Raw genomic sequence first — 24,604 nt, 5'->3', positions numbered from 1 at the left:
ACTTGGCAACAACATAACAAATACAAATTTGTGCCGATTTATTCACTCAGAGTAAACAGTACACTCACCCAGATTGCAGTTACTTTATTAAAACATAGTTCCATGTACAAATATTATTAAACTGTAAGCCTACAGTTTCACTACTGAGAAAGATAATTAAATAGACACTGTCAATAGTCAGACGATATTTCTTTTCAGCCATTGGGTTTTCATGATTCAATTTGCAGGAACTTGAAAATATATAGATGTATATAGAATATGTACAGAAGAGTATATGAAATTATAGCTCCATTTTTCAAAGTGCAAGCTCATAAAAAATTACTAATTAAGACAGTATTATTCAATATAATAATATTCAGTATAAAGATTCTTCCTGAGTTAAAGGTGGTGCAAGTGATATTTTTGTTGTTTGTTCAGTCATTTCTCATCTTATTCATAGAAGTATGTAACCGTTACAATTTTCCGCAAAGATGATGTCTCTGACACAATCGAAGGCAAATCTCATGTTCTGTGTGTCAGTGACACAGGTGAAGTGAGTGTATCTGTTTCTGCTGTTTGTATTAAGATCTAAAAACATCTTCGATATGAATTCTCCTGCTGCTTTGGCATCCCGTTGGGGACCTGGTAAAAAAGCGCCAATTAAAAATGTATTAATTAATAAACTGTTGTAGTATATGCTGGGGATACAGGGACCTACAAACCGTTTTAGTAAACAATACAAAAACTTTTACATTCAAATTAAAAGCATTTAAATAGTGCTCAAAATACTGTTACAAATGTCTTAAAAAAGACAACATTTAGAAAAAAGTTCAAATTTGAATAAATATTGTACATTTATAACATGCGAATCATTTTATAACAATAAGAAAAACCCAAGAAAGTGACATTTTGTGGCTCTTCTAGAAAGGTTATCTCACCATCATATTCAGGGTAGTAGTCAACCAAATGTGAAAACATAATTTTTTCCTCCAGCAAATCTGTCTTGTTCATAATCAAGATGTTTTTGGAATGTTGAAACCATTCACAGGACATTATTGTCTGGAACAAGGCTTTGCTTTTCTCCATTCGATTCTGTGTGGAGAAAAAAAACGTGTATATATATATACACACACACACACACACACACACACACACACACACACACACACACACACACACACACACAAAGTGGAGTACAGTCTAATACTTCAATGTGCAACCTTTACTGAGAGGTGTTCTTCGAACTAGTGTTGAATTGTAGTTATTGTTGAAGTTATTATGTGCATAAATAATATTTATTCACTATAGTGACTAAAGGGCTCCCCCTGCAGCTATAAATACACACACACACACACACACACACACACACGCGCACACACGCACACGCACACGCACGCACGCACACGCACACGCACACACACACACACACACACACACACACACACACACACACACACAAAAATAACCCACACACACACACACACACACACACACACACAAATAACCTATGTCTTCATATAATAACAACCACAGTAGAAGCTACTGTATTAGTGCAGCTTACTTTGGCTGCCATAGTATGTTAGGTGCAATCAGTGTTGGGCAAGTTACTTTACTTTAAGTAATATATTACTATTACTTATTACCTTCCTTTTAAAGTATTACATTTCGTTACATATTACTGTCTGAGCAACAGTAATATATTAATATTACATATTACTTTTTAGTTACTTAAAAAAAATAAAAGCTAAAATTGAACAATTAAATAATCTAGATTTTGTATTATTATTATTAGCTAGGGGTGGCGATACTTTCTCCCGCGATAAATAATCGATATCCTCCCGGAAAATATCGATATTAATTTTTTTTTTTTTTTTTTAAAGTTTGTGATACATTGTTTTTCCTACTCTGTATTTGTGTAATGATGATTTTGAACTGTTTGGTGCTATTTTATGTGTTTATGAATTGAATACAAGGACTATCGTGATATATCGTTGGTGAATTTTCATGCAATATATCGTGATATCGCAATATATAGATATTTTCAGATATCGTGATATATCGTTGGTGAAATTTCATGCAATATATCGTGATATCGCAATATATCGGCATTTTCAGATATCGTGATATATATTGTTATCGTGGGCCTAATATTGTGATACATATCGTATCGTGAGGTACCCATATCGTCCCACCCTTATTATTAGCCCACAAATTATTTTTGGAAATTGTGATTAATCACATTAGAATCACAGATTAGAGATTGTATGTATTTTCCCCTATTTTCTGTATTTTTCACTATTTAAAATATAGTATTTCTTAATTTTTAATAACCGACAGAGAGTCAGAGACAATATTTAGCCTATATATGGTTCTGGATCAGTCAGTTTTAGCAGATTTCATTCTAATTGGCTTCTGTAGACTGCCTATGAATTTCATGGGCCTGGGTAGGGCCACCTGGCCTGGCGGAGATCTGCCCTGTTGCGCAGCACCACAGTAGCAGGTGAAGGCAATTAACTTAAACGAGGAGCTGCGCAGCAAAAACGGATCCTTTGCAAAAGGATTATTTATTTATTGTCCATCAGAGCGGTGAGATCACAGCTTCTCTCTGCTTTTGTATGATATTGATAGCCTAATCTTTGGATCTGTTTGCAGTTATTAATTTGTATTGCTGTTGATCCGACGTCGGGTTTTCTCTCTCTCTCTCCCTCCCTCTCTCATGCTCCCCCCCTCTCTCTGTCAAAAGTGTTGCTTGGCTTCCGCGCATTATAAACTGGAATATAGGCTTTAAATCTATCACTGGTTATGTGCAGCGTTTCACTTGATGTTGAATCTCAACCAGAGAACTGGTGTCTACCAGTGGTGTGTTCTAGTTTTTTGATTTTTTTTATGATTATTCCCTGCCTCCCACACGCACGGCATGTGCGCGTCTATAATTAATTAAATGTAAAAAATGTGCGCGCGCGTGTGTGGCCCACAAAAATATTGCATGTGAAAAATTTCCGCGCACTTCGCGCGCGTGTGTGTCTCGCTCTGCAATGTCTGTCTTGCTCTCGTTCTGTCTCTCGTACCACTCTCGGTTCCTTGTTTGTTTTTGTAGTTGGCGCTGCCTGTCTCACTCTTCCGGGGCTTTACCTGCTGGGGCCAGTGTTGCCATGTCCGCGTATTATAAGCGACTTTGGGCTTGTTTTTCTGTAAAGTTTTCTTGTAAAATGTTGGTCGTTGTGGGTTGCGTTTTTTTGGGGCTTGTTTCTAAAGTGTACTTGCTTAGGCTTGCTTCAAAAAATAGCGTAGTTTTAAGTGCTCATGTGGCCTAAGTTGCTTCTTTTGGGCTTGTTTTCATAGAACTGGTTGCTTATTTCTCTCGCAAAATCTGGCAACACTGGCTGGTGAATGAAATCACAGAAGACTCGTCCCTAAACACACTCGCCCCGGGTCTAATCCGGCGGCCTCTGTCCGCGAAATGAATGGGGGCGAGTGTGTTTTGGGGCGAGTTTTTTTTTACTCTCTCTCTCGCTTTGCTGCCTGAGCAGCACAGTGCACGTTAACGCCAGTCAGTCAGCGACGTCAGTTAGCGTATCAGAGCGTATCAGCGTCTCAGATACGCTGTTTTGAACAGTTTTTGAAGGTGTACGGTGGCGACGAAAAAAAATCTCAAGGTGTACGACGTACACAGCATCTGACGGTAGAACCCACCACTGGTGTCTACCATTACCATATTGACAGAGGTGCACGCTGTGCGTCCTGGCCGTCTCCACGTATCCATTCAGTAGCCTACAAGGGACAGCGAGGCGAGTGCACTGACTCGTTGCGACGCTGCCTATTACATTACACCCGCCTTCTTTGGAACTGTATCCGGTGCAGTCCACACACATATATATATATGCATGCTCACAGCTGTTTCCGTTTCCTTTGATTCTCTCTAGGCCGGATATGCAACCTGGCAAAACAAATGGACCAAAATCTTTTTTGGTCGATTTTTTTTTTCCCGCGATAATTAGTAACGTAGTAACGTAGTGTCATCTTACTACTATATTACAGCTTCTCCTTGTAGTAATGCGTCATATTACCCGTTACCGCATTTCGGTAATATATTACGTAACAGCGTTACGTTACTAACGCACCTTACCCAACACTGGGTGCAATAGAAAAGGGATTGGGAGCCAGGGGTGAAGTGCAGAGGAAGAGGGGTTAAGGTGCTTTGTTTTTCAAACAAAAATATGTGTTATAGATCCCCTTGTTTATCAGTAGAGGCCGCATATTGTAACTTTAATCTATGTGTAGTATAAGTGCTTTGCATGATGCTGACATACAGCCTGAGTGTTACCTCATTGACAGACTCAGCAAGAACCTGGTCATACTCGCTGAGGGCTACCAGGAACAAGACAGCGCTAACCTCCTCAAAACAGTGCAGCCACTTTCTCCTCTCTGAGCGCTGACCACCAACATCTACCATCCTGGAAATACATTTTAAGGACATAGGAACAAATAGCATCTACAATACCTTGTGAATAAAATTGCATGTATTTATGTAAATGTGTTTATCTGACAGTGTACACTGCTTAGGCACATCAAAAGCCTAAAACGTGAATATTACAATTAAGCTGTATTTACCTTTCTATTTTCCTGTCAACTGTTTCATTACTTGTTTGATTACTTTATTCATTACTTTCATATATAGTCTGACATTTGTGAGGACAGTTCCTCTGGAACACACTAGGATTTTCTCAGACAAAAGGCACACAACATAACAAGACGAGTGCTATATTAACCTCACTCCGTCAAATGGAAGAAGCTTGCGACACACATTTTGTTTCATAGCGTACTTGCATCTGAGACTCCGGGCGCAGAATCGATGACAGACTGAGTTTCATTTTTTCAAGCTACTAGGCAGGTGATTGGATGATCCCGCCCCTAGCAGCCGCTGATTGGTTCGTATGCGCAGTGGTTCGGGCAGCTTTACTCTGTGAGCAATCCCAGACCCTCCTTCCTGAAACCAAATGCAAATGAGATTTCCGGAGGGAGGGGGGTTTACCAGGCTAGTGCTATATAGGAATTGGAAACAAAACAAAAATTTGATGAATGGTGTTTTTTGGCAGTTGCTCCAGTTGCCTCAGTATAGGCTGTATTTTTCTTTTGTAACATTGTTGTTGCTAGCTTAAATCCTTAAACCCTTCATACACACCATATTCTAATTACTAGTAATATAGGACACAACTGACTAAATGAAGCAGTCACAATACTAGGTATTTGAAAGGGCCCACCTGAAGATGCAGCCATGCGAGTCAAAACGGTACTCCATAACACCTGTGGTGGGAACCCTCACCCTCAGGACATCCTGTTGTGTTGGCACATATGCAGAATCAGTGATGCGGTCAAGGGCATTGAGATAGCTGTGCACACATGAACAGGGGACAGAAGTAAGAACCAGAATCAGTGGTGTTTGGTATGGTCTGAGACAGTTGATTTGGTCTCTGTGTCCACTCACTATCTGGCTGAGTCTGAGATCTGGTATTCTCTCTTCCGACTGTAGCATTGCTGGATCCCAGGGTCAGTCCATAGGCTCTTGATGGCTTCAACATATGGATTCATAATCCATATGTTCTCCACATCTACCTCACTGACTGTACTGGCATAGGCCTGAGCAGAAGCAGAGAAGCAGAGAAGATAGATCCCAATAACAATCCATCCATGTATCTATCCAACACACACGCACATGCACACACACACACACACACACACACACACACACACACACACACACACACACACACACACACACACACACACACACACACACACACACACACACACACACACTCACAGTCAGTCACACACACACACACACACACACACACACACACACACACACACACACACACACCCCCCCACACACACACACACACACACACACACACACACACACACACACACACACACACACACACACACACACACACAGTATTATGCGGCCTACAAATCTAGTTTAAAGTGGTACCCAGCATGTTACGTTTGTGACGCCCACTCATGATGCTTGCATGATACTGGACAGTCCACCCACAAGGCTCACTCCCCCTCTCCCTCTCCCTCCCTCTCTATCTCTCACTAATCAATCAAGCTGTCAATCTCCCTCCCCCTGTCCTTCTATCCCCTTCTCTCTTGCTGATCAAGCATTCACTCTCCCTCCCTCCGCCATTCATTCATTCTGTCTGTCTGTCTGTCTGTCTGTCTGTCTGTCTGTCTGTCTGTCTGTCTGTCTGTCTGTCTGTCTGTCTGCGTCCGTCCGTCCGTCCGTCCGTCCGTCCGTCCGTCCGTCCCCCTCTCTCTCTCTCTCTCTCTCTCTCTCTCTCTCTCTCTCTCTCTCTCTCTCTCTCTCTCTCTCTCTCTCTCTCTCTCTTGTTGATCAAGCTCTGGTCTGACATCACACACAACAGAAACCGTTAATTTACATTGTCCATTTGTGCTGATGTTGGGGCATGACCTATTTGCGCGTCAGGCATGTCCAGTCCTTTAACATAATACAAGCAGAAAACATGATGCCTCGCAGTGCATTATGAGCTTGGCTGTCATTGTTGCTGACAACGCTGTGCAAAGCATTGACCAGCATATTGGAAGTGGAAGTAGATACCATTACTGTACCTTGTTGTGTTCATACGTGTAAGGGATCTGTAGTGTGGTCATAGCATGAATTATAGACTGCATTGCTGTGAAGATGTGCTGATAGATCAGCCTGGTGAAGCATCTCCTGTCCTCCTCAGAGTATCCAGAACCATGAATGATTCTCATTTGTTTGAGAAATGTGCTCTTCCCACTCTCACCAGTCCCTATAAGACATGACGAACAAACACATATTGTACACAATATACTGTGCAAAGTGCTGTAGTCTCTGTGTCTGTCTAGGTCCATTTGGATTTCAATTTGTCTTTCCAATTATTCATTTTTAAAATAGTCTGCCTCTTGCTAATGACTGTATGCAGGGCAAAGGTGCGCTTACAAAGTTTTACACAGATTGGTGCAGTTATACTGTAGGCAAAAACACGAATCAGCCTGTTATAGCACCACCAATGACTCTGATTTGAACAGTGGTGCTATAACAAGCCGATGTGAAAAATGTGGGGCATTCAGGGAGTGTGTGGTGTGTGTGCACAGTTTTGCGTTGTTTCCTCATTTTACACTATATTGTACCATAATTTAATTTGATGTGCCTTATACCAAGCAAAAGGAACTTGACTGCTCTTCTCTCATTCTTTTTGTCCCGAAGGAGCTGTCTCTCTATCTTCTCATTGATCCAACGAGCCTCTTGAGCCTCTTGAGCCTTCTTGCTGAGACAGCAGGCAGCCATGGAACCAGCACTCATGAGCCTGGTGCTTCACTTTTGGATAAAGGCTAGTTGACAGTCCTAATCCTTTCTGCAAAGTACACAGGACAAGACTCAAATACTTTTCAGAAATATTGAAATAAACACATGAAATGATGTACCCATATTGAATAAACACAACAATATGTTGTTAAATCAAGGGGTGGGCCACTTGATTGGCCCACCCCTTGGGCTTGCCCGTAAAAATTGTGGCGTAGACTAGCTGCATATCTCAGGGTGTGTTAAAGAGTTAAACGTGAGGAGGGCCCATTCACTGTCTGGACCTTTACAGAAGCCCAGCTATTTCTGTGGGCAGCCCTCATCATAGTTTATTGATTAAAGCCACTAGATTTGGGTTTAGGTTACTTTTAATCTACTGAACTTGATTGTGTCCAGGACGAACCAGCTAACTCCATTTTCATCTTTTTTTTTTTTTTTTCATAAATCAACGCTATTGAACACCCTTTACGTCTGTGTAAAAAATCAAAACATTTGAACCAATGAAAAGTATTAAAAAGCGCCTCTGACGAAAACTCCCAACTCCATTGGATCCTCAAACTGTCCGTCAAAAACAAACAACTCCCCCCTCTCCTCTCCAGTGCTGCGTTTTCAGAGCATGAGTAGAGCGCGCTGCGCAGTGAACGAGGAGGAGGATCACGTAAACACACTCCCCGTAGTCTGTCAAAACTATGCAGTGTACCTGTTTATCAAACTTAGCACTGATGCTAATGTTATGAAAACAAGTAATTATATTTCTAAAATCTATGAAGTGTTTAATGAGGAGAGCAATGTGACAAGAAGAAAGGCGTTCATAGCATTTCTGTCGCGCTGAAACCTCTCCCTCAGCAGCGAGTGGAGCTATTGTTTTGGACACTAACTCCATTTCAGCTTGATTTCTGCTCATCTGAAACTACTAACTCCACTAGCGCTGGGTAAAGTGTTGATTTACCCGCGATTTGGGTAAAGTGTTGATAATATAATGACACATGCAAGTATCTGACAATATATAAAGTCACTATACCAACTTTGATGAGGCAGTATTGCTTTGTTTTAAAAAATATAAGGTTTTCTTCATTTCCTGAAAAATTTATATTTTGTTTTTGCGTTTCCTGAACAATGAGCGTTTTGGAGTTAGCAGTTTCGGGCTGGACAGCAGAGATATATAGGCAAATTACCTTGGCAAATTAAATTAGCTGTGTGAGAAGCTGCATGCACAATTGCACATTAGAAGCAATGGAAACAAGCCATAGTGCTTTCTTGGGTTTAATCCTTTTAGCAATCCTGTATAGAACTGTACTGTCTGTGCTTTTTTTTTGGCAAACTGTTAATAATGTATTCAATCAATCAATCAAAAAGTCTTTAGTCTGTTAATCCTGTTAATGAATAATTTGCTGAGATGTCTTATCTGATAATGTGAAAGTATTTGGTTATATCTTTAAAAATATATAAATATAGCCTACACTTTAGCCATCTCAATGGGTCTGGACTCTAAACAGGTAAACACAGTGCTAGTGATGTGTCAGTCAGATCCCAAGTATTTCCATGGAAAACTCTCGCACGGTTATTTTGAGAGCATACTGCCCCACAATATTAATGCATTTTCATTGTGTTTTATTTTGTTGAGAATTGTTGTACATTCCCAATATTACACCCCGAGGGTGTACGTTACCCTCATTATTGCCACGACAGTTATATGGTGAGGAACAAGGCACTCATGTTGCCTAATATAGCTTAATTCAGGAATAAATAAGTACAATTGAATAACTTGTAATCACACTGTGCAAAACAGTACACTATGAAGTAACAAGTCCTTACCCCTGATGATACCTGAGTTCAAGTATTGTGATGATGTGAAATATTGGCTTAGACAGCAGTACAAAAACTCATATATTCAATGGAAATGAAAGGTTCCTCTGTTCATCTTCCCAGCGCTCACGTCTGCCTTGTCCCTTCTATTACTCAGACCCTATTCCACTCCCTGCTTCTGTGCTGCGTAGGAGGAAATAAAGTCAAGCTGTCCATGTGACTTCCTGTTTGCATGAGGGTTGTGCTCTGATGGGAAAGGCAGAGGGAGGGGCAGCTGTGTGTGTGTATAGAGCAAAGACAGCGGAGCAGAGTAAACAATGGATATTAAAACATACTGCCAAGAACATTCATTATTAAATAGGCAGCATCCATTAGACAAAATATCGTTCTTTTCAGCCGTTGGGCTTTTCAATTTGCAGGACCTTGATGTACAGTATAGAAGAAGAGTATATGAAATGATGACTTATTCCAATCATATTGTTTATAAATTAACTGTATGAAAACAAAACAAAAAACACATCCCAAACCCAATTGCTCAGCGACAATCAGTGCAAGAATAAAACATTTGATGGTATACTATGCACACTGAGGGCTAGAATATGACCTCAGTGTTTGGTGCTTTATTGCACCAAAAGTTGCTGTGATGTTAAACGCTCTTCCTCAGACTGAGCTGACGCTAGGTGTGGCGCTCCATCTCAGCAATCCATCTCCCAGGGGTCTAACGCTTTGAAAAGGGGGATAGAGTAGACACCCTCATTGGGCAACTTGAACATTTCGGTAAATCTGGTGAAAAACACAAAACTTGCGGTGCATTGCATAGCCTATTTGGTTGAATTTGTAAGCTCTCAGTTTTTATTGTGTATGCTCTTCTGTCAAGCTTACACCACCAACCCACTTGAAATGGCTCCATACCAGCCTGCTTTACATTTTGCATTTTTTTCAAAACACAGTTTTTACTGCTACTCCTACAAATTGGAACACATTATCTCTGTCCTAACCTTTATTTTATATATATTACATATATTCCACACCGATTGTCTATCTGCAAATAATCAATCATAAAAATAGAAGATGTTACAGGCCCCAGTGGCAAGGCTCCATAAACAGATGTGTACTGTACGTGATTATTTGCAGGTCAACCTGAATAAACAGGGAAGAACAGAAGAAAGACTCGATTTGGGTGTTGCTCTCCGTGTCAGTCTTTATTAATATATATAAACAGTAAAAGTCATGTAGGTACTTTAACTTCCGGTAGGTTTTCTTTACTTTCGTTGTTTTAAAGACTTTTCAGTTACTGTATCAAAACCCAATAAGCTCAGATATTCACAAAATGACAATACATTCTTCAAGCCATACATTCTTATCTCAAAATCAACCCAGTATTCTCCACGTTCACATTCCCAAATGGTAAATTTGATCAATTCAATTTCAACCAAACTTGTCACATGCAGTTACAATAAACTGATCCCTAGTCCAAAATGGCTTTAACCAATAATATACTGCTTAAAATAAAGTATTTTCAAATGTTATGAAAACATAATATAGAGCTAATATAAACATACAAACATACAAAATACTATAATTGAAATCAACTAAAAGACACGTTTGTGAACAACAAGTAGGGCCTAATGATGGCTGCCATCAACCTGAATAGTTAGACCTAGATGTCTCTACACAAAACAAACGAATACACCAACACAGAATTATGGTACTGTGTAAACACAAGAAGAGCATTCAGAATTGTTTCACATCACAATGTAATCATTTTGAAAACCTGTATGTTCTAAAAGCATTACCAACCTTAATAGACAGAAAGAACAGGAGACAGACTCAATTTGGGTGTTGCTCTCTCTCTCTCTCTCTCTCTCTCTCTCTCTCTCTCTCTCTCTCTCTCTCTCTCTCTCTCTCTCTCTTTCGTGTCAGTCTGAAGAGAGAGGTCACCTGACCCACCTAAAGGCCAATTAATGCTTTGAGCAACACGTGTTAAACAACACATTTCACTACATGTTTCAGTACATTCTAAGCTTTGAGCATTCATACTATCTGCAGCCTCACCAGAAAATGTAAACTAGGAAGTGAATGTGGTCTTGCGCATCTCTGTGGTAGCGGAGATTCCCAACCAATCAGAGTAGGCCTACGACATTTCATGAAAGTATCTGCAGCCTTGAATTTTTCCAGGTACGCAACACTGTCGGCGGATGTCCTCCGTGACCCATTTTTGACGTTTTGATGCTTCAAGCATAAATTGGCCTTAAAACTCTCACAAACAGAATCGCCCCCTTGTGAGAGAAATTTGAATGTTTTTTTCCTATAATATGACTTCCTTTCAAGACACAAATAAGGTTCTAAATATAAAATACAACCACACAGTACCTATTATAAAAACACAATGAGAGCCAAAGGCTATTTCACTTAGGGGGTGCCACAAATATCATTGTTTGTTGCAGAAACATGATTTTATTTTTTACCAATCTTCACCATATTAGGTAGACATGAATCCATGTATTCCATACTGTTTACCTGGTTGGTTTACAAAATTTGTGGGAGGGGCCTATTTAGTACAAAAAAGTGCCATATATCACAAATTCAATGTCCAATCAAATCCAAATTGGAATCGCATAATGAGGGGGCTCTATGAGCGCACCTCCAAAAGCACTTTCACTTTCACTGCAATATTATGCAAAAAGTTGAACCATATGTCGTAGAAAAGCTATTTCCCCCCGCAGCTTCCATGGCTATACCACAACTTACACAGCCCGGGCTAGGCCACCCAGCCTGGCGGTGATATGCGCTTGGCAGAGCACTACTTTCTAGTTACTATTATGATCTATCATTTTCTAAAAAAAACATAATGGGATGAATAATTTTGACGGCTTCTTTTGATAAACAGAGAATGTTTTACAGTGGCACCTCTACTGCTTTATAAAAGGTTGTTCTCCTCTAGGTTGATCTGCAAGATGTAGTGTTTGACAGCAAGGAAGACAAACCTAATGTTCTCAGTGTCTGTGGCACAGGTGAAGTGGGAGTAAATTACTTTACTTTGATCTGGATTCAGATCTAAAAACATCTTCAAAATGAATTCTCTTCCTGCCTGGGCATCCTGTTGGGGACCTGGTAAAAAGAGACAGCACTGTGAATTCAATGGTTTATCAATTGCTTTAATACAAAATAAATAGACTGATAGATTGTTGCTGGACACACCAGGGGTACAGAGACCTACAAACAGTTTCAGCAGGAAACAATGCAAATACCAATACATTGAAATTCAAGTGTAACTAAAAACATTGTTTTAAAATCTAAAGATGCATAATAATAAAATTTGAATAAATAATTAATAAAATTCTTATCTATATATGACTATAAGAAAGTCCATGCTTATTTGAGTGACTCACCATCATATTCAGGGAAGTAGTCCACCAAATGTGAAAACATGATTTTGTCTTCCAGTAAGTCTATCTTGTTGAGAAACAAGATGACTGCGGACTTATGCGGAAACTGAAAATAGGTTATAATTGTCTGGAACAAGGCTTTACTTTCCTCCATTCGATTCTGTAGTGAATAAACACACCCACGCACGCACGCACGCACGCATGCACGCACGCACGCACGCACGCACGCACACACACACACACACACACACACACAAACACACACAATGTCACAGTGATCATACTCTTGCGTGCGTTCCCACCGCCCCCAATAGTCGCTCAATCAAGCGACTAGGAGGATATTTTATCTTTCAGTGGGAACGCACCTTTAGGGGCCAGTCACACGTGCGCTTATTATTCCTTTTTACGCCGTGATTCAGCAAAGGCCCACCCTTAGACCCGCCTTTCGACCTACGTGCCTGTGATTGGCTTTCTGGTAGGAAGAGTCCTGGCCCCTTTCTACCATAAAAGGGGTGAGGCCAGGTTCAAATATCCACTACCATGATCAACCATGCAACCTTTGTAGCTCAATATATTAACACATGATGTACATGTTCCCAATATCATATATTCAAATCCCACCCCAAGAGTACAATATATATTATTATTGTTTTACCCCAATTAGGGTTAGGCATAGTTGGAAAAATGCAAAAAAGACGTTGAACACAAGGAAGACCAAGGGAGAACTGTCAATCACAGTGACTACTGGCCAATCATAGCGGGTCTTTGCTGAAACATAGTGTAGAAAGGTATAATGTGCTGCCATAGTCACTTGGGCCTTATAGAAAATAGATTGATGAATTGAATACACAGGACCCCAATGGAAACAAGCCGCAAGGCTTTCTTGGGTTTATTCTTTTAGCATCCTTTTGTATGAAACTGTACCTCTGTGCTTTTTTTTACAAACTGTTAATAATGTATTCAATCAATCAATCAAAACAATTTAGAGCCAGGGGAGAAGCGTTGGGGGAGAAGGGGTTTTAAGCTGCCTTGTACACAAACTTGTTATCAGTACACTAGTCTCTGTCTTACCTCATTGACAGACTCAACAAGGACCTGGTCATACTCGCTGAGGGCTACCAGGAACATGATGCAGGTAACTTTATCGAAACAATGGATCCACTTTCTCCTCTCAGAACGCTGACCACCAACATCTACCATCCTGGAAATACAGGGTTAGGACATAGCAACACCCAAATTGGAATCACATGTTATGGGGCCCTCTACACAGATTTGTCTGTCGTACAAACTCTATTTCTCCCTTCAGCTTCCAAGTGTCTTGACGACTGCACCCCATGACTGACACATCCCTGGGAAGGCGAGCAGGCCTATAGCGGAGATCTGCGCCCCGAGGTGCACGCTATACTAGTTACTAGTACTAGACCATACCCGTAGGCGGATATGAGCACCCAAAGTGTGCAGTTTGGGTTATGCGGTGAGAACAGACAGTTTATCAGGGATCGAAAGTGAGTTTGTACTGTGTAGTGCAGTGGTTCTCAAACTTTTTCATGGCAAGGACCCCCAAATTGACACTTGTTAGCCCGCGGACCCCCATTTGAAAAGATATGCGAGGGACCCCCATAAGAGAAGATTTGTTTACGGCTGTAGCAGTGAATCTCAACCATTTTAATTTCAAGGTCCCCCAGTTTGACATGCATTAGGGCTACGGACCCCCATTTAATGGCATTTCTATCCCTTGGACCCCAGTTTATATGGTAAAATGTATGTTAATTTAACTGTGAGAGTGTACAAATGGAAGCAAATGGACCCGTTAGAGTCCATTTGGTTCCATTTGTACACTGTCAGAGTTACAGACCCATAAGGGTCCATTTGGTGCCTAATCTATCATTTAGCTGGGGACCCCCTGGAACTCCCTCAAGGACCCCTGGGGGTCCCCGGACCCCACTTTGAGAACCAATGGTGTAGTGTGTACACGCACATCCCGTCGTGGAGGAACAGAACACCCACAAACACCCGCGCATATAAAGATCTAACAGGCGGAGCCGTTCCCCGTCGGCCGTTGCCAACACACACACGCGCGTGCGAGCCGTTGCGAGCGCGCACAAACAAACACACACACACACACACAGGGCCGCTTCTCCCTACACGCACACTACTTTTTTTTTTTTTTAACGGACCCAATCCGCCCAGAACCGCGAAAAAAACGCGGACCCCCGTGAAACATCGCGGACCCCATCGGCTGTTTTTTTTTTTCATGAAGAAATTTCCCTGGGGTCTCCAGGCCGTGACCTACAGACATGGCGAAGGAAAACTGTGAACACAGCCACGCATGCAAGATGTTGCACATGAACGCAGCAGCCGCACTGAGGCGCTCCAACACAAACACTCTGACATTAAGCTTCACACAACAAACATCAGCAGCAAACATTCACCACAATGACAAACAAATTACGTCCGCGCAAAAATAAGCGAGGGCTCGCTTATTTTGTCTTTCCCTCCCTCCCTCCCTCTCTTCCTCTCTTCCTCTCTCTCCCTCTCTGTCTCTCTGTCTGTGTCTGTCCGTCTATTCTCTCTCTCCCTAAGTGTGTGTGTGTGTGTGTGCGTGTGTGTGTGTGTGTGTGTGTGTGGTGGGGGTGGGGCGGGGGGGACAGCCATGACGCAAGGGACTTTTGAGATCGCCATCCCCAAAATAGGTTGACTTATTGGGATACATGCGTGTGACTGGTCGCCCCTGCCGGTTCTCTGATTATTTTTTTAAAAATAGGCTCTGTCATGATTAATTGACCACACATATGAAGTGAAACAACTAAATTCTATCCAAACGATATGTTATAAGTGAATTCCGTGCGTCAAAGAAGAAGTTTGAGAGCGTTTAGTAAGCGAAAATAAGAAGTCAAGGCACTCGTACCCTGACTCGCACATCAACAATGGCTGCCGTTCGTCTTTTTCAGGCTGCGAACTCGCCACCTGATTGGCCAACTTTTGCTGTCAATCACAGAACGATGAGCGACGTTGCCATGTCCAGGTTTTGTAAGCGTGAAGTGGGTGTGAATTGGTTAGAGAAAGTGCGTCCACGCATGCGCAGTGCGCGGCTTTGTGTTTTTTCATGAAGCTGGTTGCTTGTTGCTCGCGCACGATCTAGCGCTGCGTTTGGCCTTCTTTTCATAGACCTTGTTGCTTGTAGGGTTCGTTTCGTTTGGCCTTGTTTTCATAGACCTTGCTGCTTGTTTCGCGCGCGAAACCTGGCAACGACACATGCGCAGTTTGGGGCACAGACGAACGCATGCGCAGTTTGATCTCCCAAGACACCAAGACCCCAAGACGGACCGACAGAGGTTACTAGAATTATATGTAAGATGATGAAGATGATGATATAGGACAATACAGACTTAATTGAGCAGTCACAATACTAGGGAATTCAATTGGGCTCACCTGAAGACACAGCCACGGAAGGGAAAACGGTACTCCATAATACCTGAGGTGGGAACCCTGACCCTCAGGACATCCTGCTGTGTGGGCACATACGCAGAATCAGTGATGCGGTCAAGGGCATTGAGATAGCTGTGCACACATGAACAGGGGACAGACAGAAGGAAGAACCTTCAGAATCAGTGGTAAGTATTTGGCCAGTGGCGGCCTTTGCTATGTTTCACCCGTTTCAATTGAAACGGGCCCCCAACCCCATATGCACCCCCCCGCAAAAAAAGAAATATATATATATATATATATATATATATATATATATATATATATATATTTTTTTTTTTTTTTTTTTTTTTTTTTTTTACTCGCATCGCATCCCAGTCTGGGGCCCGCCTCCGGCTGGCCGATGTCCAAGAAATTCATGCAAGTAGAGGATGTAGTCAGTGAGGTATGTATAGTTCAAAAATGCATCATTATGGATTGTGGAAGCAAACCAACTTCATTCCAAATTTTATTTTTTTATTTAAAAAAAAAAGTATATATATATTTTTTTTTATTAAAAAAAAAAAGTATATATATATATATTTTTTTGCGGGGGGTGCATATGGGGGGCCCATATGAGCTCTTGAAACGGGCCCCCAGATCATTAAGGCCGCCCCTGTATTTGGCAAAGACTGAGACAGTTGATGTGGTCCACTCACTATCTTGCTGAGTCTGAGATCTGGTATTCTCTCTTCCGACTGTAGCATTGCTGGATCCCAGGGTCAGTCCATAGGCTATTGATGGCTTCAACATATGGATTCATAAATGTTGTTACCTTCTCCACATCTACCTCACTGATTGTACTGGCATAGGCCTGAGCAGGCAGAGAAGCAGAGAAGACATCATAATTCATAATACCGTCCATCCATCTATTAGATGCTATGTATGTATGTATGTATGTATGTATGTATGTATGTATGTATGTATGTATGTATGTATGTATGTGTGTGTGTGTGTGTGTGTGTGTGTGTGTGTGTGTGTGTGTGTGTGTGTGTATGTATGTATGTATGTATGTATGTATGTATGTATGTACTGTATGTGTGTGTGTGTGTGTGTGTGTGTGTGTGTGTGTGTGTGTGTGTGTGTGTGTGTGTGTGTGTGTGTGTGTGTGTGTGTGTGTGTGTGTGTGTGTGTGTGTGTATGTATGTATGTATGTATGTATGTATGTATGTATGTATGTATATACAGTGCTCTGACAGGAAACATTAAATAACTCACCATAACAATGCAATGAATCATTTCAAATGATCACATTGATTTCCCACATAAATACATGTTATATGCTTCAGTTTCTGGCAGATATGGTAATTACTTAAGAAGTTGTATGCTGGATACCTGTTGTGCAACAAAATGGAATAGTAAAGTAATTGCAAGTACCATTACTGTACCTTGTTGTGTTCATACGTGTAAGGGATCTGTAGTGTGGTCATAGCATGAATTATAGACTGCATTGCTGTGAAGATGTTCTGATAGATCAGCCTGGTGAAGCATCTCCTGTCCTCCTCAGAGTATCCAGAACCATGAATGATCCTCATTTGTTTGAGAAATGTGCTCTTCCCACTCTCACCAGTCCCTAAGACGTGACAAACACATCAATATGCTGTGCAAAGTGGTATAGTTCAGTGTCTAGGTTCATCTGGATTTCAAGTTTTGAACATGTAGATCTGCTATTTCCCCCAGTAAATGGCATCTGTCTAGCATGTGATGTAGACAGAGGCATGGTTCATTTGTTGAGCTAGCATCCTATAGTTTGTATCATTTTAATGTAAAGATTATTTATTTTTGATATTATACTGTTTAGACTGATGATAGGATCTTGGTTTAGAATCTAGGATCCTAGATTACTATTTCTATGCATTTGATGTATTACCTCGTGTTTACCTTGCTTACTGTAAATTGCTCTGGATTAAGAGCGTCTGCTAAAAGCCTAAATACTAAGTAAATTGTAAATATATAAATAAATAAAAACTTTGTTTCAACTATTGCAGTTACAATACTACTTATGGCTTGACATATATGAAGTGCCTACATCTCTCATGATTCACTACATTTGTACAACACATATGGTTTATTTGATCAGTCTTATACCAAGAAAAAGGAGCTTGTATTCTTTTAGGGAATTCTTTTCGTCCCGGCTGAGCTGTCTCTCTATCTCCTTATTGATCCGACGAGCCTCTTTATCCTCCTCATTGAGACAGCAGGCAGCCATGGTCTGCATGAGCTTCACTTTTGGATATAGGCTAGCCCTTCCTGCAAACTGCACAGGATAGGACACAAATACACTTATTCAATAATGTACCCATATTGAATAAACACATGAATATATTAACCTAAATTAAAATTGCATAGGCTATATACTGTATATCACTTTTCTACACCTATGTTATTTTCCTCAAAATAAAAAGTGTGCACTGAATCGGCAGAGACCATGACAATCAAAGTAAATTATTTGGTTACATATTGCCTTTATTCTAGATTGAACTTGTAATCACTCTGTGTGCAACAAGTAGATTGTGAAGTAACAAGTCCTTACCCCTGATGGCTGAGTTCAGGTCTTGTGTGAAATATTGGCTGATTCAGCAGTACAAAAACACACATTCTCCATGGAAATAATACCTTCCTCTGTCCATCTTTCCAGTGCTCAGTTCTGCATTGCCCCTTCTTCTATTATTTAGATCCTATCCCACTCCCTACTTCTGTTCTGCTTAGGATGAAGGAAAAAAACAAGATCATCATGTGACTTCCCGGTTACACAAAGGTTGTGCTCTGCTGGGAAAGATTTACAAGTGTCTTTACGGTCAACCGTCTATGGTAATGTTTACGGTAGTGTGCGAGCAGATGTCGAGTACGAGGGATGGGCGCAGCTGTGTGTGTATGAGTAAAGATAGTGGAGCAGAGGAGAGGAGGGAGCTACTGCTGTAAATGAGGTGTAATATAAACATCAAGTTCAAGTTTTATATATATATATATATATATATATATATATATATATATATATATATATATATATATATATATATATATTTTTTTTATGACTTACTTTGTAAATAGTTAGTCTCATGATGCCATACAATCAGAGATTACCACTTACAGATCATTTGGGGACTTCTGTGCAAGGTAGTTGCTAAAACGGCAGCAAGAACAGCCGCTAACAAACCTACACCTACTGCTTTGAAGACCAATCATGTCACCGCCCCAGTATGAAGGACTGCCCTACAGACTTTGGCTTGGTTCTGCAATGCAAATTTCCTTTTAACTGTCTGACACCAGTTTTAATAAATAAACTTGGGAGATGTTCCTAAGTCTCTAGTTGAGCGAAGTGTTTAGAGACTGCCTGCCGCTGTGCTCAAGGTTTAAACACTCCTCCCGTCACTGCCCCTTCAAAGTGCAGGCAGTTGAATGGACCAACTTTGCAAAAGCAAGATGGAGGAAAATGTTTGACCGAATTAGATGTGTGACCGAATTCCCAGAGTTGAACACTTGGTATCAGTTACCATGATTTAGAAAAGGGAAAAAAAAAAGGTTCATGGCGAAACATCAGTTTTTAATTGAGCGTGCTCTACCAGGTTTGTAATAAATAAGCGCTAGGCTACTACACTGATGTCCCAGATTATTACCAGGCAGCTAGCGCTGGCTACCTGCCAATTTCTAGTGTTTTTGTCGCTTCACTCTCTGCTTGCACTGACTCTAGTGGCAAGCTGAGCGCAAGATGCTCATACAACTCCTGTGTGATAGAACAATGAAGCAGCAATGTTCACTTACAACAGAGGTTCCAATTCTGTTGATGCTGCCTGGTGTGATTTGTAGAGTGATTTCATCATCTGCTGTGGACGTGGTTGTTGTATGACAGGTTACTGGCAATGGTGGGACGTCACATCTCCCTTCTGTGCCAATTCCCGAAGAAACGATTTGAGCAGGAAGTAACGTGGGGACAGCTAAGTACAACCTGTCTCAGTCAACACTACTAGCTAGGAGCAAAACAGAGTGTGAGGGAAGATGAGGCAGACAGAACGATAGACAGAAAGGAGGCAGACAGTTGCTGCTGCCAGAGGACAGGGTCAAAGACAGGGACAGATGCAAAGAGGATGATATATCATAGAGGTTTTTAAGTCCTTACTCAAGACTCACCTTTTCGCTTTGGCTTTTAACCATAGCTGAGCTTAATTTTAATTAAACACTTGTTTTATGCTAGTGTTTTTACACATATCTCTCTCGCTTTAGTTTTTTTTTACTTTGGTCAACTACGGTTGCTCTATAAATAATGTTTGATTTGATTTGATTTGATTATTATTAGCCTATAACAATAATGTATATGAACCGGAAGTAGAGGACAGTTGTAGATAGATTCTACTGTATGTAATGCAGGGTCACAAACTCACAATAATGACAGAACAGCAGTTTGCAAGCTCTGATGCCTGTCTGCTTTGAGAGGAGCAATCGTCCTCTTTGATAGCAGATTTAAACTAGAAAAGTGCACTTGAAGTGCAGGTCTCCGGCCAGGCCAGGTTGCCGACTCAGGCCTATATGAGTGAGTTTGTACGACAGACGGTACAACTGCACACGTTTGTACACCCCCTATGTGGAGAAGTGGAAAACCTCCAGCCTTCATCCGTCTGGCCTGGTGGAGGAAACCAGTGTAGTACACTCAATCCCTGGTGACTTTTTCCTTGTACTGCTCTGCATGCACCAGTGCCACAGGCACTACTATATTTATGGATCGAGACAACTGCAACTGCAATCATCCATGTCTCCAGTTCCACAAGTACAGCTAACAGGCAGGGAGACAGTGATATAAAGAGATATGGATGCACTGTTAGGTGAATGGACATGCAGACACACAATCTGAGGTGCGGATTGGATTAAGATGACTATAACCATGTTTGGGAAAAAACAGACAACACACTTGATGATGATTTGACTGTGGCATTCAACTGACAGCATCCGACAGTTGCATAGCAGCCAGGCCACAAACAAACACAATTTGAGGACAAAATGCCCCCCTGAGACCTATTAGAGTAATTACATTTCACGGGATCACAGATACAGATTTTCTGTAAACAATCCGCAAGAGACAAGACAGGCTACACGTCCCTGTCATCTCCTGCATGGGAAACCAAACATCCAAGTCGGAGCCAAAACAAAAATCCCAGCCAAGACGGTCAGTGAGTGTAGCCTACCATCTGTGCTACACAGACATTATTTAGCATTCAGATTGCACCCAATGCACCATTACGGCATACTATAATCGACTCCATATGTAAGCCAGTCAACAAGTCAGACAAACTGTTTCCATATTGTTTGCATGCAGTGCCGACCGATTTATACAACATTTATTTGTACTTGTATGGTTTAGCAGTGCCTTTATATTTTAAGCATGGTGTGTTTTGTTGCATGCTTTTAATTTGGTACTGTCTGTATTGTAACTGACTTGTCTCTAATTGACATTGCAATTGGTGCTAATGAGAGCAGCCTGTGGCTAATGGGGTAGGATGGACGAATACAAGAACGCTCGCCCCAAAACACACTCGCCCCAGTCAAATCCGGTTACCTCGGAACAGTCGGACCCACAAATCCGGCCATGTCGGAACGGACTGACCCACAAATTCGCCGACCTCGGAACAGTCGGACCCGCCAGGTATTTCTGGCCTCCGTAACCTACTCGGCCACGTTTGACATCTCAGGGGTACCGAGACTAGGGGCGGGCAATGATTTACGATCCTGTTAACTCGAACGGCGCTGAGTCGGCTGAAGCGGACTCCGCCACGTTCGGCACGGCAACTCGCTCGCCTGAGCTCGCTCGCTCTCGTGGCTCAAGTCAGCTTCAGACTGCGCGCCTCCGTCGTTGTAACTGTTTGCCTAACTACTTCCTAACTTAATATTAGGGGCCGTAGTCCATTCTCACCAAGCGGGCCGAGTGGTCCGCCTCGCTGGGGGCGAGCGTTCCTCGCCAAGTGGGGCGAATGGTCCCCCGCTGGGGACGAGCGTTCCACACCAAGCGGGGCCAGGTGGCAAGGAATCTCCGCTGGAATTGAAGCTCTCTTCCGGGTTCTCCTATACAGTATGCAGTTCCTAGTAATGGCCCAGCAGATGTCGCTATTTCACCTTCTACCGGTCGCAATATAATCTCTCAATAGAACTGAATCAGGTTTTGGGCAGACTTTAAACTTGATTTTATCACCTCAGTAAACATTTTCATAAACACTATGTTTTCAATCGCTAGTTTAAAGTATTTTTTAAATCATCATGATATGTGTTTAGTAAATTATGGTCCCATTAATGAGGATGGTAAAGTAGGGTATGTTTCTAGGGTTTCTGGTTCTACCGAGTGAAGACCCGCCCTTGCTGCGGTTGCAGCCAATAGCAGTCGTTTCCGGTAGCATTTCGGGACCGGAAGATGGCGGATTTCAATTTGCCGAAAAAGTAGCTTCAAAATGGTCTCTAGAAACCCACTTTTCTTGCTCTGGCTTTGTCCATTCTTTTTACTGTATATGAGCGGGGCGAGTGGTCCGTCGCTGGGGGTGAGAGTTCTGCGCAAAGAATGGGGGCGAGTGTGTTTTGGGGGCGAGCGTTCCGGTTACCGGACGGACTGGCAGTTTGGGTGACCTATTTGAAGAGGAGTTGGAACTGGACAGACCAATCAGCTGGTCCCAGAGGAAAGACTAATTTATCATTTCAGGTAGAAAAGTGTGATTCAGGAAACAAGGTGGGTGTTGCAGAGAGAGGACATGAGCACTGTGACCTGGTGCAGGAGGGCAGCTACTACGGTCGGGAGTCTAGGTGGATGGGGACAGTCAGGGACACCACCACCAGAGAAGGGCCAGTGCTGTACGATGGACATTCCGTGCACACTGCCCCAGGAATTGTTGTTCGGCAGCACGCGAACAAGCACAAGCACGAACGGAGAGGATGGTGACCTTGACGTGGGGAGCTGAGAAGCAGGACGCAAGCACCAGTAGCAGCATTCTCCAAGGGGTGATCATGGCAGCATGGGAGACGATGCTTTGAGACCGAGCCCTAAACACTGCCACTAGCGGCCAGCAGTGAGAGAGAGTCAAATCTCTCCCTCCTGCTGTTCCTTTGTTTCCATTATAGCCTAAAATCATCAGCTGTTTCATCAATTGTTTCATCATCGTTTCACCTCCATCACTGTAATTTCCCTGTATTCTGCCATAATAAATACTTAGACTTCTATCTATCCATCTGGTTCACTGGTCTCATATTTTGACGGGTATCCTGATGTCTGAATATATTATTACCCAGCAAACAGATTAAGCTATCTTTAACACCAGTTCTTGTGAATTTAGTTGACCAACCATGTGGTCCGTTATGAGTGTCCCTCTAACTAAGGGTGGTGAATGATGTTTCAGTTGAGTCGTGTGTGCGCACAGCAGCGGTGCGCAGAACAAGATGACACCAGGCAGTATCACACGACAAGTTCTAAAGTTTATTACACACATGTGACCAGAAGATATGAGACAAGGACAAAAACAGAAAGTAGTTGATTGTCATGGCGTCAAGTGAATCAGTAAGTGCTTACGCAGATGAGAGTGATTCAACACATGTACCTTATGTATTGGGTCAATCAGATAAAGGTCAGTCCCATGATCATAATTCATAACACTGGTGTTTAAGTGGCAATAACCAGTTCATTCTAAATTACTTATTGTAAAAGGAAATGTAACTGCATGGCGTTGAGTCTCCTTCATCCACAGGCGTGGCCAGAGAAGAGGAGTGCTTCAGGGAGTACAGTACAGGAGCCAGTGTGTGGTTGCACAATCCCTTTAGGACTCAGCACTCTTACTTTAAAGGCTTTGCCATTGGTGTTTAGCCCTGATATGTAATGGCTTGCATTTTAACCCACTGTCCATTTGTATTATAATCTCTGTTTTATCTTTAGAACATTGCTGTTCTTTTGGCACATCTGTGTTTGTCCACTTTTTGTACACTACTAAGCTGCCCCCCACCCGGTAAAAGGACCTATCGTTTTCTATTTCATGTTAATTGTAGTTCCTCAGCCTAGTATTGTTGGGTCAATTTGTTGTAGGTGCTTTTCCCATTTCAAATTCTGTTTAAGGAGTTCTTAGGTTCCTAGTTCAAACCTTGGTGGCGTAATTGGTTAAGTACAACCCCACCATTAGTAACTGTATTTTAGTATATCCACACATGACATGTTAGTAACTGAATGTTAGTATATCCACACATGACATGTTAGTAACTGTATGTTAGTATATCCACACATGACATGTTAGTAACTGTATGTTAGTATATCCACACATGACATGTTAGTAACTGTATGTTAGTATCCACACATGACATGTTAGTAACTGTATGTTAGTATCCACACATGACATGTTAGTAACTGTATGTTAGTATCCACACATGACATGTTAGTAACTGTATGTTAGTATCCACACATGACATGTTAGTAACTGTATGCTAGTATCCACACATGACATGTTAGTAACTGTATGTTAGTATCCACACATGACATGTTGTTAGTATATCCACACATGACAAGTGTCACGGTTTGAATCAGAGGTGTAGGACCCAAGCACAGGACAAGGCAGAGGACAAGGCAGACACAGGGCGGATCGAGTGCAAGGGGTTTTAA

At 41.8% G+C, this 24,604-nt stretch overlaps 2 protein-coding genes across 4 annotated transcripts; both read right to left on the bottom strand.

The window, feature by feature from the left end:
• Window positions 1-93: 93 nt before the first annotated feature.
• On the bottom strand, window positions 94-9,292 carry LOC308087425 (guanine nucleotide-binding protein G(q) subunit alpha-like). Of its 3 annotated transcripts, none has more exons than XM_080431264.1 (8): window positions 9,149-9,292; window positions 7,189-7,385; window positions 6,616-6,800; window positions 5,465-5,616; window positions 5,241-5,369; window positions 4,304-4,433; window positions 918-1,071; window positions 94-621 (listed from the first exon to the last, which is right to left on the bottom strand). In XM_080431264.1, the coding sequence occupies exons 2-8, from the start codon at window positions 7,331-7,333 to the stop codon at window positions 434-436; spliced, it is 1,083 nt and encodes a 360-aa protein (XP_080287390.1). In that variant the 5' UTR covers window positions 7,334-7,385; window positions 9,149-9,292; the 3' UTR covers window positions 94-433. The 3 variants fall into 3 exon arrangements, 2 of the variants coding, with proteins under 2 accessions (XP_080287390.1, XP_080287391.1); XR_013933332.1 differs by lacking the exon at window positions 94-621 and adding an exon at window positions 4,803-5,021 and having other exon boundaries at window positions 1,062-1,071; XM_080431265.1 differs by lacking the exons at window positions 94-621; window positions 918-1,071; window positions 4,304-4,433 and adding an exon at window positions 4,808-4,966.
• A 2,611-nt stretch (window positions 9,293-11,903) lies between these two features.
• LOC308087024 (guanine nucleotide-binding protein G(q) subunit alpha-like) lies at window positions 11,904-18,607 on the bottom strand. Its single transcript, XM_080430666.1, has 8 exons — window positions 18,527-18,607; window positions 18,082-18,250; window positions 17,382-17,566; window positions 16,653-16,807; window positions 15,961-16,089; window positions 13,600-13,729; window positions 12,532-12,688; window positions 11,904-12,250 (listed from the first exon to the last, which is right to left on the bottom strand). Exons 2-8 carry the CDS (start codon window positions 18,209-18,211, stop codon window positions 12,060-12,062), a joined length of 1,077 nt encoding a protein of 358 aa, XP_080286792.1. The 5' UTR covers window positions 18,212-18,250; window positions 18,527-18,607; the 3' UTR covers window positions 11,904-12,059.
• Between the last annotated feature and the right edge of the window lie 5,997 nt (window positions 18,608-24,604).

The sequence above is a fragment of the Gymnoscopelus braueri genome (genome assembly GCF_963280865.1).
Source record: "Gymnoscopelus braueri genome assembly, chromosome: 6".
NCBI classification, from domain to species: Eukaryota; Metazoa; Chordata; class Actinopteri; order Myctophiformes; family Myctophidae; genus Gymnoscopelus; species Gymnoscopelus braueri.
Note: the sequence above shows the minus strand (reverse complement) of the source record. Positions and strands in the feature narration are given on the sequence as shown.

What these genes read in the sequence shown, in the direction of transcription:
- LOC308087425 (XM_080431264.1), bottom strand. Translation starts at nt 7,333, where the DNA reads ATGAGTGCTGGTTCCATGGCTGCCTGCTGTCTCAGCAAGAAGGCTCAA. An exon ending in ACACGTATGAACACAACAAG is followed by an intron (nt 5,617 to 6,615) that starts GTACAGTAATGG and finishes GCTTCTGCTCAG; the next exon opens with GCCTATGCCAGTACAGTCAG. An exon ending in CTACTACCCTGAATATGATG is followed by an intron (nt 622 to 917) that starts GTGAGATAACCT and finishes CTTTTTTACCAG; the next exon opens with GTCCCCAACGGGATGCCAAA.
- LOC308087024 (XM_080430666.1), bottom strand. Translation starts at nt 18,211, where the DNA reads ATGCAGACCATGGCTGCCTGCTGTCTCAATGAGGAGGATAAAGAGGCT. An exon ending in ACACGTATGAACACAACAAG is followed by an intron (nt 16,808 to 17,381) that starts GTACAGTAATGG and finishes CTGCCTGCTCAG; the next exon opens with GCCTATGCCAGTACAATCAG. An exon ending in TTGTTGAGTCTGTCAATGAG is followed by an intron (nt 12,689 to 13,599) that starts GTAAGACAGAGA and finishes TATTCACTACAG; the next exon opens with AATCGAATGGAGGAAAGTAA.